The 13,686-nt window shown below is 39.8% G+C and overlaps 1 protein-coding gene across 2 annotated transcripts in view; it reads right to left on the bottom strand.

Annotated features, from left to right (window-relative positions):
* Nucleotides 1–8,621: 8,621 nt before the first annotated feature.
* Nucleotides 8,622–13,686, bottom strand: part of scube1 (signal peptide, CUB domain, EGF-like 1) — a 64,539-nt gene continuing 59,474 nt past the window's right edge. For both annotated transcript variants that reach the window (XM_030774104.1, XM_030774113.1), the window contains 10 exons: nt 13,174–13,290; nt 12,702–12,860; nt 12,363–12,566; nt 12,048–12,209; nt 11,016–11,183; nt 10,563–10,724; nt 10,149–10,346; nt 9,668–9,820; nt 9,281–9,360; nt 8,622–8,774 (listed from right to left, as the gene is read on the bottom strand). In XM_030774104.1, coding sequence (XP_030629964.1) covers nt 8,622–8,774; nt 9,281–9,360; nt 9,668–9,820; nt 10,149–10,346; nt 10,563–10,724; nt 11,016–11,183; nt 12,048–12,209; nt 12,363–12,566; nt 12,702–12,860; nt 13,174–13,290 — 1,556 coding nt within the window. The remainder of the gene's footprint in view (nt 8,775–9,280; nt 9,361–9,667; nt 9,821–10,148; nt 10,347–10,562; nt 10,725–11,015; nt 11,184–12,047; nt 12,210–12,362; nt 12,567–12,701; nt 12,861–13,173; nt 13,291–13,686) is intronic.

Here is a 13,686-nt window from a genome sequence, read left to right as displayed (position 1 = left end):
CCTGCCCTCAGTGACTGACCCACCGCACTGCCTCCCTACTGGGATACTGAGCATACATGCTGCCCCTTCTCCTTAACCACTGGAGTGGTCTCACACCTAGAACAGAGTGATGGTTGATTAATGCGCACAGCTGTGGTCTTGTTCTCACAGAAAATGACATATCAGAGACAGTATGCGGTGCACTGTAGAATATGGTAATAAGGTTTGGTACCACATCATTGTTGTCTCTATATACATGGAGATACTCATTACTAGACGCTGATGGAAGTATGGGCTTTTTATTAAACAAATTGTGAGAAAATATCTTTGGGCAAAAAGAGGAAAAGGGCATTAGCAGACAAAAAGAAGAATGGGCATATTGCAAAATGATTTAAGCAGCCTAAACAACCACTCATTTATTACCACCATTATCAGCTCACAAACAAACATGCACATGCAAGTGCACACATATGTACTAAAATACATAATTTGCCCAACAGGCAAATTCAAGGCAAATTAGTTTTCATATCTACAATAATCAAAATTAATTCAGCCGTAGTACAATGGTACATAAAAAAACAGCAATATGTGAATTTATTGTCATCATATTTAATTTGAAGTGGAACACTACATTTCAGAGAGACAAGCAGATGTTTTATTGGTTAACGACAGGTAGAGTACAGGTAGAGCTTTAGGGAAATTAGAAAATATTACATTCTCTTTTTCCATTTTTGACTTTCACAACCCTTTCCATGACAGAGCTGATCAAAAGTTATACTGATGAGACATTCAGCACCAGAATGGAGCTTTATTAGACACTGATAAGGCTATATAACATAATCCACAGTGTGTTTGTGTTTGTGTGTGTGTGTGTGTGTGTGTGTGTGTGTGTGTGTGTGTGTGTGTGTATGTATGCAATCATTGAGACGCACAATGGGTTGTGTGCTGGTCCAATATTAGACAATACTTTCCACATAATTTAAGTGTATCTAGAATTCCTGTTCCTGTGGAACATAATCACCTTTGAAATGTTTGCAGAATTGCAATAGGTCCAGAAAAGGTGGTGGGAAGTGTTCATTTACAGATAATCCCCCAAAATTACAGACACATGTTTGTGTCTGTAATTTTTTAACCCAAAAATATCAAAGCAGTTAATGAACTTGATATGCTATGAAAACATTCCGAATATTGGAACATTATGAAGATTCATAAAATGCTGTTTAATTGTACTTATTTAACTTGAATTAGTCAGAGGTCTCCCTTGCATAAGTCAAAATTCCACAAATTTACACATCTCCAATTTACTGTTTGTTAAGCTGTAACGTGAACCAAAGTTGGAAATTTACTGCATTGAAAGAAACTGTTACCACGCACTGCCCAAGGTCACAGCGCACACATATCAAACGTGCCGTGACCGGGTTGAGGGTTATCTGGGGATTTGAGGCATATGAAATTACGAGACAATAAAAATGCATATATTTAAAAGGTATTTAAAAAGCACTACATGGCTGAATTAGCAAAATGGATTTTAAAAAGTACTTCATGTCTTCACAGTCCAGTTTGTACACAATTTCATCGAAAGTTAACTTTAACACATACCGTTAAATGGTCCATCACGAGAAAATACTAGCTTGCGCGTTACATAATACATTTACAGATTTTTTTTAAACTTAAGAAAACTACTTGCACCTATTTTCGGTAAACTCTGACCTAAGGGCGAAGTGTGACAGCCTCGCCCCAAGAGAAAGGCGCTGGCAAAGCGATGTTCGTTACCCGGTGTCTAGAAACAAGAAGGATACTGTGCGTTCCTGTTAAATTCTTCCGTCCGAAACTAACTGACAGCGTTCAGCTTATTATGAAAATGCTACAATATATTAAAATCAGTTATAGCATCCATATCGTGTCCTTCCACTGTCCTTTGAAAGAAATGTGATATATATGTTGACAAATGACAAGGCTGGTTGAGAAACAGTAGTTAAGCTATTATTCTCTATGCGCATCCACACATTCACACCCATATTAATAAGCTCGGGTATGAACCGAGATGATAGCTGACAAACCTGGATTCGCGTGGAGTCCTGAATCCGTTCGCCGTTGATTTTCTTACTGAAGATTATCTCCTCGTTTGTCTCTGTGTTCAGTGAAAACACAAATACCAGACTGCCGAAGGAGAAAGGTTGAAGAAAGCCTTTACAGAGGCGCGCGCTGGTCTGTTTGAACTGGAGCCGCGTGGTAGGCTAGTGCGTGTTTTGCTGGCGATGAGACACTCCCCCTTACACTGGCCGGGCTCTGGATCTTTCCAGCTCTCCTTTTGATTTGCACATACGAACAGTCCAGGGGACACATCTCTTGCTTATAACGTTTGTACCAGGAAGTATCTTAAATCCTTAGCGAGAGAGCCAATAGAGAGCGGACATCCTAGAGATGTATTCAATTTCAGTCGTTTTCGATGACCGAAGAAAAGCATTTTTGATTAACTTTATGTCATTACTGTGCGCATTTCTGTGTCCGCACTGTTTTTGCGTCATTATTTAGCCTACCCCTTATTTTTCTAATTCGTTTAAGCGGCTGAATTAATATAGCTTACGTTTTATTCCTAAGATTCTATGAGTTTCAGAGTTTTGACTCCGTGTTTTTACTGACCGCAAATAGCGCAACAAACATGGGGCGCCTCTCGCAGCTGACCGGACAAGGTGCTCGCCCACAATCTAGTACGTTTATGTCATAAACTGATTTATGATGTAAATAAGCAAACTGTTTAATGTGGTGAGAGAAGGCGCAAGAAGAGTATGTCACTGGTGTCTGTTACTGATGACTGGTATGTTATTGATGACTGTCACGTTAAAGGCTTTAAGCTTATTGTCACAAATGCGCAATGCTGTAACTTTTAAGTAGATATAGGTACTATTTGTTTGATTTTGGTGCTGTCATATAAAACAAGTATGCGTACATGAAATATGATGATAACGATGACTAAGTTTGTGGTTCTCACCTAATAATTAGTCTACAAGTGGTTAAAACAATAGATTCGGAGAGTAGGGTATTCCGTCATGATCTTTGTATTTCTTGTACACTAGTTTAGGAACTATACCAACTGCACTAATGCTGTCATATTTACGGTTTATTTGTGATCTTGGCATGCTAGTACTCTTTTCTGGGTCCTCTTGCATACTGAATTTGTCAGAGACGTTGAACGATTAAGTAGTTCATTAGTGAATGAATAGCCTAGCTTTTTTCTATGCTGATTATTTTCAGACCTCATGTTTATAGGTCTTTCTAACTAACTTTTTTGGTGCTGACGTCGTTATGTGCCATTTGGCTGTACCATAAGAAACACATAAGTTGTGCTCATGTGTTGCATACCTATTCAGGTTTTTTGAGTACAGTCAGAGCGTTCAGGTTTCACCTACAGGTTACTGTCTGTAGGTGAACTCATGATACAAGTCTTGAAGTGTACTAATGATGCAACTAACATCCCATCTTACTTTGGGTCATTAAAATAAAAATGCTGGACAGGCCCAGTCATCCATTATTTTGACTGCTACCACTATAAGAAGAGTTCTAATTCACTTTGAAAGAGAACTGATAATTGGGGCACATTTGGCAAGAGTTTTGGTGACAAAGTATGCTCCACTTTCTGCTGTTTCATGAGGAGCCATGGCGAAGGCAATGTTAGCAGGGGAGTTTGGGGGAAAGATATAAGCTAGTATTAAACGTGATCTAAGACACATGCTCCTCTGCTCTGACATCTGTTTACTTGTTGTAGATGCAGGGCAAAACAGATGAGCAACTGTGGAGTGGTTGACTGCAAATATCAATCTAGGGCACGTGGGCAAAATTTCACACTGAGGAACGCTATGATTTTGTTGCAACACAGATAGGCTACCTCTTATAACACATTAAACATACATTTGCAAGTAATTACACAGAACACAAACAGTGGCCAATTGAGCAGTAAGAGACAGTCAGATGTTTAGAAGACACATCCTTAAACTGAGTGCTTGTTTCCCATAGATTTTGGCGGCTCTGAAATGTTGTGCAGTATATTTTCCTGATATAGTCTTTTAGCTGCCTGTAAGATGTATGTTTTTGTGGTTAATTTAACCTAATTATACATTTATCTGCAATAGATTAATATCCATTATCAAAACACATCCTAAACAGCCCATCAGACATGATTCACACCTCTATATGTGACCAGCACAGAAATACTGAACTTAACAGTTAAGAGCCATGGGGTGAAATTTATAATTTGTTCGTTTTTTCGATTATTTTGCGTAGCCTTGATGATTGAACTCAGTGTAGCCTACGAGACACTGTAGCAACGAGAATGAATATGGTAAACACTGTGATTTACACACTAAAAATATAATAGATCAGGAACCTTTATTCAGTATCACGAGACCACAAAGCAAGTTCATTTATCCTTGCACTGACTCGACAACTCCTAAGCGTTGAACGCGCAATGGCAAAGACGCACGTACAAGTCAAATGCAGCTATATTTTGATCGTTTGACTCTTAAACACGATCAGTAAACAGTGCACCTCGTCAGTTTTCCTACAAACAATATTTCACCATAGCTCACATATTTTATCTCCTTTATTCTCATTATTTTTCTAATCGCTGCCCATACATGAAAATACTCCAATATTTTTCAGTTTTCATTTTAGCGTCCTCGGGCCATAACAGTATCCTTTTCAATAAATGCTAAAATTACAGAAAGTCTTCTCATCTTGTTTTCCACGGAGAGGCTCATATGACACTGAGCGTGGCATGTCAAACAGAAGCCTATGGGGTAGACATATTAGACAGAAGGCGAGCAACTAACGTCAGCGAATATCTCTGAATCAGGTCGTTTCAAATTAAACGACCAAAAGTGGTTTAGGGCTTTTTCACAGAGACAGATAACCATTAAATTTTAATATAATTTCTCTCAAATAAGTTACACAATAACGCCGAGAACCTTGACATAGTTTAATACAAAAGATATGTTTATGTAAATTTGTTGGAAAAAGGAAGGGTGTCTCCCATCAGCTGTCCAGAGAGATTCAGTGGAAAGAAATTTGGAAGGTCGGTGATCTCGAACAAGTTAAGTAAACGTATCGGCTTTCTGTTGGTGTATGTTGCACCCTTGCGGTGATTTTAAAACTTGCAAATGAGTACAGTTTAGACTAGTTTATAAAGACATGCGCATTACGTTACAGTAGCGCTATGTTCACGTCATAGCTCTCCGGATGGTCGGCCTGCAGGTATTGATGATGGTGATAATGATCTTCGTGAAATCAAAAATAGTTATGATGAGATAGAGAATATTGTTAAGTAAACAAAAGTTACTCTATGTTATATTATTAGGCTACCATAAATAATTATTACACTAATGCTGACAATTTTTTTTTTTTTTTTTTTTTGTGAAAAAGGTACAAGACTAGCGGGACCGGTGTCCCGCTGCGTGGCATTGACAATGCTGCGTGATTTAAAAAAAAGAATAAGAAGAAGAAGAAGAACTTTTAGGAACACATTCGCTCACACACATACATGTGTACACACAAATCTCAAGGTTTGTATGATTTATTTTCTAAAGTGAGAATTTAAACAATAGCGTCTTTCTCTTCCACACAACTTTACCTCGGCTCGGGGGTTTACGTTCACACAGCTGAATTGCTCTTTCTTTTTTTTTTCAATATGGCGATGCACAGTTGAGGAGAGTAGCAGTACACGCTCTTCTATTCTTAAAGTGGGTTCCTCTGAAGCAGTCCTCACACTTTTTACACAACAGCAATTTGAACAGGTTGCTCTTTTCATCAGACTCTCCTTATCTGCTTCTCTAAACGTAAATATTAACTTAATAAATCCAAAAAAGCAAACATTTGTACATCATTTACATATTGGACATTATAAAGGTTACGAAGCCACACCAGCAGCAATCTGTGCCTTCCTCGCAATCTCTATTTGAAGAGCAGAAGATGCTTTGGAGCAATCCCAGCTCCATCTGCATGAGTGCACATGTGTGTTCTATTTTGTGCACAGAGTGGGTGAAATTCAGTGTGTATGGTTATGTGCAAGGTGCATGTGTGTATGTGTGTAAATGTGCCTGTGTGTGTTTGTGTACGTGTGTGTGTGTGTGTGTGTGTGTGTGTGTGAGGGCAAACACTGAAATCTACAACTGACTCTACAGTTCATACATTCTTGTCCCCTCTTACAACAAAGAATGCTTTACTGATAGCTTAACTCTTAAAAAGAACCATTCCAATAGTTTTAGTAAATGAAAAATAACAAAATGTGAGTAAAAGAAAGTACAACATACAATCATACAAACAATCAGACCTGTGAACCAAATACAAGAGCTGGATGAATCACAATAAAAATGGTTATGAGAGTTTGTGCACCTGTGTGTGTTAAAAAAGGAAAGCATGCAGGCATGCTGTAATGTGTGCCATAGGATGTGTGTGTGTGTGTGTGTGTGTGTGTGTTAGGTACACAGACACTATGGAACAAAGTAAATGCTTGCAATAATAAGTGCTTATCTGAACAAAGCAGCTTTGCAGGGATAGTTCACCTCTCCTGTTGGGCATGTTATGTACAGCATCACTCACACAGGCTTTACTTATTTAAAGAGACTCCTGTTGTACTATGTTTACCTGTGTGTGTGTGTGTGTGTGTGTGTGTGTGTGTGTGTATGTGTGTGTGCGCGTGTGTGCGCGGGCGCATGTGCGTGCATACATGCGTGCGTCTGTGTGTGTGTATGTGTGTGTGTGCGCGCACGCATGTGTACATGACACACAGAGACAGAGAGAGAAGACAGAGCATTGGAGAGTCCATGTCCTATAGCTACACTGCTCTGCAGCCTTGGTATTATCTGCCTTCTGTATAAACTGCAGATAAAAATATGTATGTAGTATTTAGAGACCTATTTGCATGTTGTCATACACATGCACATACAAATGTCACTTCAACAGTTTGGGGAGTGGAAAAGTGGGAATCGACTCGGAGTTTTAGGTGAGTATTTGGATCCTATGGACCCTTGATATTTTCTTAAAAATGATCAGACAAATCCAAGTTAAATAGAGTCTTTTTCTCATAATTGTTTCAAATAACATGTCTTATTCTACTCATGTCAGCAGGGTATGATTTCAGCCTTGCTTGACATACTCACATGTACACATCCACACAAACATACAAACACACACTAACTTAATCCCATTTGTTTGCTGTACCACTAGGGTTTGGTTTTAATGAGTGCAGTGGAATCTGCTAGTTCTGGGTTTGAATTTAAGAGCTTAGTAATGCCCAATGGACATTATACAGTCTGTAACAGGGTCTATAATCAAGGCTATGAGTTTAGTATCTCTATGCCCAGCACAAAGATAATACATATGTAATTACTATATAATAGATATGTAATATATGTTAGTAGTATATAGTAGGTATTTAATAAGCAGATTTCTCTGCATTCACGTTCTCAGTTGCTAATTCAAAGCTCAGTTGCCCTCATCCTGTTGAATAAATGAGGGTAACATTACCATCTGACCCATATCACTACATTTACCATATGTACAAAGCAAAGAGATCTGTACTATTCCTTATAACACACACACATACTACATATATCAGACTGCTACATTCATTACTTGACATGGCAGGGCACAATCAGACACCCCCAGTCCTCTGAACCACATGCTAACAATACCAACATTTCGGCAGACTTTTGTGTCTGAAACTGTTAGAAATATTTCTGTGAAAGAGAGTGACATCATTTTTTTGTTTGTTTGTTTGTTTTTGTGACATGGTGTGCAGGAGAGGTGACAAGACCTTTCTATCGTTTCTTCGGCAGGTTTGTTCTCAGGTCCAAACAGAGGTGAGATCAGGACATTTCTACAACCAAGGTGAAACATTTCTATACAACACAAACCTAAAGTTTACAATATAAATTCAAGTGCAATTAAAGTTCCAAATATTAGTTACATAACGTACACTTAACTCTATAGTAACTCTCTGTTACTAGCAGGTAGTCTTTATCTCCTTATGCAGTTGTGTTTTCACTTACTTTTTGTTAAAAAAAAATTCTAATGTGTTGTGGTTTTTAAAAATGAGCAGATTCAAAGTGACCCTATTTTCTGTCTTAAAATGGTTTTAAAAGAAAGCTTTAAGTGCACCAGTCATTTCAAAACTCAATCTCGTGCACATCAGGGGCCTGAAAATTAACTTTTCAAAATCAGGATACATATCTATGTATGTGTGTATGAATGTACACACCACAGGTTTGCACATGCATACTCACACACATACATATATACATACATACGTACATACATATACATATATAGAGATATTAAACATCCAAGATGTGGGCTTCTGCATGTTCTAGCACATATAAATATTCCATAGCAAAAAAAAGGGAAAAAAAAAAAACAAATGAAAAAAAAAACAGAAAGATGGGAAAACAAGAAAAGACAAAGATACACAGTAAAGGTTTAAAGTCAAAAGAATGACTGCAGACAAGAGGACAGGAGGAGGGCCAGAGAAGTTCCTCTTCCCGTGCTTGAGGCATTCTGGGAGCTAACTTGCGAGCATGATCGTGGAGGAGAGTGAGTAGAGAGGAGGAAGGGAGACAGGAGGTGTGTAAAAGAGGGGGTCTGTGAGACTATTTGTACGGTCGTAGAAACCTGGAGACTTTGGAACGTAGCAGTTTAATGAAGGATCGAGGGAACATCTCCTTGGACTCCTGAACGGTGTACTTAAAGTAGTTGTGAGGATGTGCCAGCACGTCAAACAGCGCCTTGATCAGTTTCTTATCCTGAGGAGAGAAGAGCCAGTCAAACACGACTCAGACGGGTCTGAGCCAACGCGGGTGAGAACAGAAGTTCTTTCCCCCCACTAGAAGGATCAAAGCAAACCACACAGGAGATAGGAGTGCTAATAATTTGAAGCAATTTGTCAACAGACTAAAAGTGGGTACTTCAAAGGTAAAGTTATTATCAGCTAAGATTTACCCTGTAAAGCCTGAAACGCCTAAAGAGAAAAACTATACCCTTTAATCCACCTTTATTAGGTGTGACATTAAATAGGTCATATGGCTATAATGTGATGCATACATATGATATGTATGACATGTAAAATGCGGGGCTTTTTCGATCATTTATGTATTTGACAAGTTGGCCAAGGTGAACACACGTTTTTTTAAGCTTTATAACGCTCATTTGAAAGCCATATGTAGTTATACAACTATGTGAGGCACTACTGTTGTTATTGTTGTTACAAGTTTATCACATTGTTGCAGTTGGTGGATTTAGAGGCTCTTACTTTTAATATCTCCTGGTGATTCTCAGAGGCATAGAGTCGACCATCACGAACAATGTCTTCTATGAGCTGCTGGTAGTCCTCTACAACACAACAGCAGGCAAACAATTAGATTCAGACAGCGCAGTCCCCAGTGGAATCTTCACTAGAGCATTCTGACAACTGTAAACAGTCTTGCTGAGGCAATTACGTTTTACTGACAGAGAAGGAAAGTGGCACTTACATGAGTGTTTATATGCATGTGTGTGTGTGGTGTGGTGTTTGGTGTGCGTGTGTGTGTGTGTGTGTGTGTGTAGTATGGTGTGTATGCGTGTTTGTGTGTGTAGTATGGTGTGTATGCGTGTGTGTGTGGGAGGGTATGTGTACATCCAGAACAGAGAGGAATCTGACCATCATAGGTGACATAGGGCACTTGGAAGCCCTTGCCACTGTTGCCCTCATTGGACTTGAACTGGATCCAGAGCTTCCGGGAGCGGGAGGTGAAGGCAATTGGTCGTTCGTACGTTTGGCACGTCTCATAGGTCGTAATGGAGGTGGGCAGGGCTACAGGTAAAGCATCTCATCAGTTATTTGATTCCCCTCAATTTCCTATTTATTGACCAAGTGACTGATTGACAGTATAGCTAACTAACCTACTGACTGTAATAGGCTGAAAACAGGCTTATTCACTGACTGTACTCCGGAGTTTAACTAACTGAGTAACCAGTTCACTGTCTATGTTATTGGCAGAGCATCTTAGAAAGGTAAAACTGATAGTAGTGATGAAGAGTATTATTGAATAACTGACAAATTTACCTCATGTTATTCACAGACTGACTGACAGATAAGTAAGCATATTACACAGTTACTTTCTCAGGGGTGATGATCATACCACTTTTCCTCATGACAAGAACATCTCCACATTCGTCCTCAATGGGGAGGAAGATCTCGGGCACAACGATGAGAATACGTCTCTTATTTGGGGGGTTTATGGTCCAGACACAGTCCACGTTGGCAGGATAGTCTCCGGGGTAGTTAGGAGACTCAATGTAGCCCATAAAATCTCCAAGTTCCCCACCGCACAACTGGTCTACAGAAGGGGAGAGAAAACACTGTGAATGTCAGTCTCACACACACACACACAAATGTAAACATAGTAATCAAACTACTATTTCACTATGATGTAGCACCAATTTTCGCACTGTTACACTAAAATGTTTGTCCAAGAAAGCTCTTTGATTAATAAGCTGTGCCTCACTAAAATGCTTCCTCTTGTTTTCGGTGTTAGACGAAAATGTTTTCTTACTCTTGCAGTGGGATACATTGGTGGCTCCATCAAAGTCTGTGGTGGTGTTTCCAGGGCACGTAATGCAGTAGTTCTGACCAAACTCAGACTGATAAGTGCCAGCAGGACAGCGGATACAGCGATGGGTAGTGGAGTTATAGTGATGCCCTGGAGCACAGTGAACTAGAGAGAGAGAGGAGGGTATATTACAAAGAAGGGATGAAAAAGTAAGGGAAAAAATGGAAAGTTCAGCATTATGTGTTCTCAGCACCAAACATTGCTAGAATTCCATGTTCACTATATGTGACTCCCAAAATATAATGCTATTGCTTCAAAATCTCTAAGATATACAAAAAAAGAAAGAGAGAAGAAGAATGGACGCATCATCTAGAAACATCTAGAGAAACACAGACAAGGGAAAATGAATGTGAGTCGAGCTTTCCCTCGGTGTGTGTGCGTGGATCAGTGTGTTACCTTTGGCCTCACAGTCTCTGAAAGATGTGCTGGCGATGTGTTTGGTCATGAGGCCTCCACCACAGGGGAAACACAAAACCCGGCCTGGTTCAGGCTGGAAGGTGCCCAGGGGACATGGCTGGCACGGCAGAAACCCGTCAGCAGAGAAATGGCCCGCAGGACACTGGCCTAAACGTACACACAATAACACACGCTCAAACAGATTCTGAACTACAGCTAATAATATATGTCTTTATATGATTATCTACAGAGGCATACACTAGTTCTACACTAGTTAACGTTTCACAAGTGACAATAATCTCATATTTACATCTTCAAAAAATATCCCAAAAGTACGAATATTGTAAATTGTTCCAGAAAGGAACTTGGACTTAGATCTTCTGTAGAGTCTATATGACAAAAGCTGTCAAAGTGAAATATTTACTTAATCTCTCTGCCTTTCACTCATATCTTAAATAGAGTAAAATTACGCTTCAGTAGTCTAAGACATCAAATCTCAGGTCATTACTGAGGTTTAATCTGAGATTAAATTAGTTTATAAATTGTTTTGGAAGAAGTTAAGTAACTGCTCAACACTAAGCGAGGCTGACCACAAGGGGGAGCCAAAGCACAATTTACTCTCTACAAATTTTCAGCATTACTGAGGGTCACTGTCACCTCTTTGACAGAGAACAGAAGAACACTGATACTGTCCTCTTAACTGAGAATGAAAGACTAACCAAAAAATCAGACCTGAGATCAGGAGTGCACTACTTAGTTCTTAATTTGCTTGTTTTGAATCAACATGTCAGAGCATCACATTTACATCAGAAGTATTTAAAGAGTCTGCCCTACTCTTCTGCACTTCTGAGTGAACCTATAAACATCAATCAACTCATTCTGAATCACCAGTTCCTTACCTATTCCCTTACTACACTTATGTTTTTATCTTATTGTTGAACACTATACACTTGGTATGGGCATTTTTGGGGTATAGTGTGGCACTGAAACTCATAACCAGTGTGAAGAAATAGAGGACAAACATAAACACACCTCCACATTCAGAGATGTTCTTGGCCCCTGCGATACCCTGTCCCTCTGTGCTTGGACAGGGCTCACAGGACAGTTGGCCTTCTGTGTCCTGGTAGGTTCCTGGTGGGCACTGTACACACTGCTCCTGTTCCCCACTATAAAATGTCCCCACACTGCAGCTGACTGGGAGACAAACACACACACACATACACACACATTTCATTTTCATTTTTTTCCACTGACCATGAATGCTCATATATTCAAAAATGTACAAACGAACATTTGAGGCACAAACTAAGCTAATTACATATATGTAACTCGACTTGACATGCTCACCACACTTTCCGTCCGTGAGGACCTGGCCGGTGCTGCAGGTCTCCAGGCTGTCGGTCTGCCGCGCTGCACGGTGGGCGACCTCGTACGCTGTGCCAGAGAACTGGATATAAAACTGCTGTTTGCTAATGGACTTCCTAAGAGTGCGCATTGTGCTCTGTAACTTCTGCTTCATCTTCTCACGCACACACTCCATGTTACAGGAATCTGGAAAAGATACAAAAACCATCAAAACATCAAGACAACCACGGAATGAAAAAAACAAACAGCGACACACAATTAGACAATGAATACACAGTCTTATGAAGTATTTCACAGACACACATATACACACACACACACCTGAGGCCTCCTCCTCTTTCATCTCCACCTCAAACTCGGCTGTGATGTGGGAAACCTCTTTAGATGGAGACTTCCTTCCTCTTCGACGCTTCTTCGAAGAGTCACACTTCAGATTCACAAATGTTACCTGACAATCATCCGTACATGGGAACTGACCTCCTGCAGAGGGAGGAAGAGAGAGAGGTAGAAAGATTGAAAGAGTGAGAGAGAGAGAGAGAGAGAGAGAGAGAGAGAGAGAGAGAAATCAGAAAGGCAATCAGTTATACCAATTCACTAACACAATTTCAAAACTCTAGTGTTAGTTTACATCATTCAAATATAACATCAAATCAGTTTAAACAAGATTGCAACTGCACTGCACGAAACTGCACTTCGTGCAGTTGACAATCACATGGAGGCTTCAGTTAATAAACTTGAGCTTTTCTGTGAATCTTTGCGTCTGACCCTGTTCGAGCATGAACGCGGAGCTCACCTTGCAGATTCTGTTTGGAAACCTCCCGATGTTTCTCTTTGTTCCGTGGTCTCAGGTTGCATTTGGCGTCTTTGATCTTGAAGCGAGCCTTCTGCTTGATGGGCTGGGCTAAGGTGTCTAATGGAAAGGACAGAGGCCCTCTCACTCTTTCTGGTTTATTTTAGAAGAGCGCTTTGACCCCAAACTCTCCTAGTACTCATCTTCATAAATCAGACACGCTTCCCACTGCTCCATACAAATTCACTTACAAAATAAACATGAGTTTTTATGGGGGAACAGGCTGTTTCCAAAGTGAGAAAGAGGGGGCGTAAAAGACAGATTTGGAGTGTAAGGATGGGATCAGTAACCTATCCCAATAGTGTACTAGAACAGGTCATATTAGAATATTTACAACTGCTACTTGTATTCCTCCTTTGTGACATCAGCTCTGTTATAAAACTTGAGTCAAACTACAGAATAATAGCAAATCCCACAAGGTTTCAATTGAACTTCATCTCTCTCCTTCATTGCCCT

This window comes from Chanos chanos, chromosome 1 (assembly GCF_902362185.1).
Source record: "Chanos chanos chromosome 1, fChaCha1.1, whole genome shotgun sequence".
NCBI lineage: Eukaryota > Metazoa > Chordata > Actinopteri > Gonorynchiformes > Chanidae > Chanos > Chanos chanos.
Note: the sequence above shows the minus strand (reverse complement) of the source record. Positions and strands in the feature narration are given on the sequence as shown.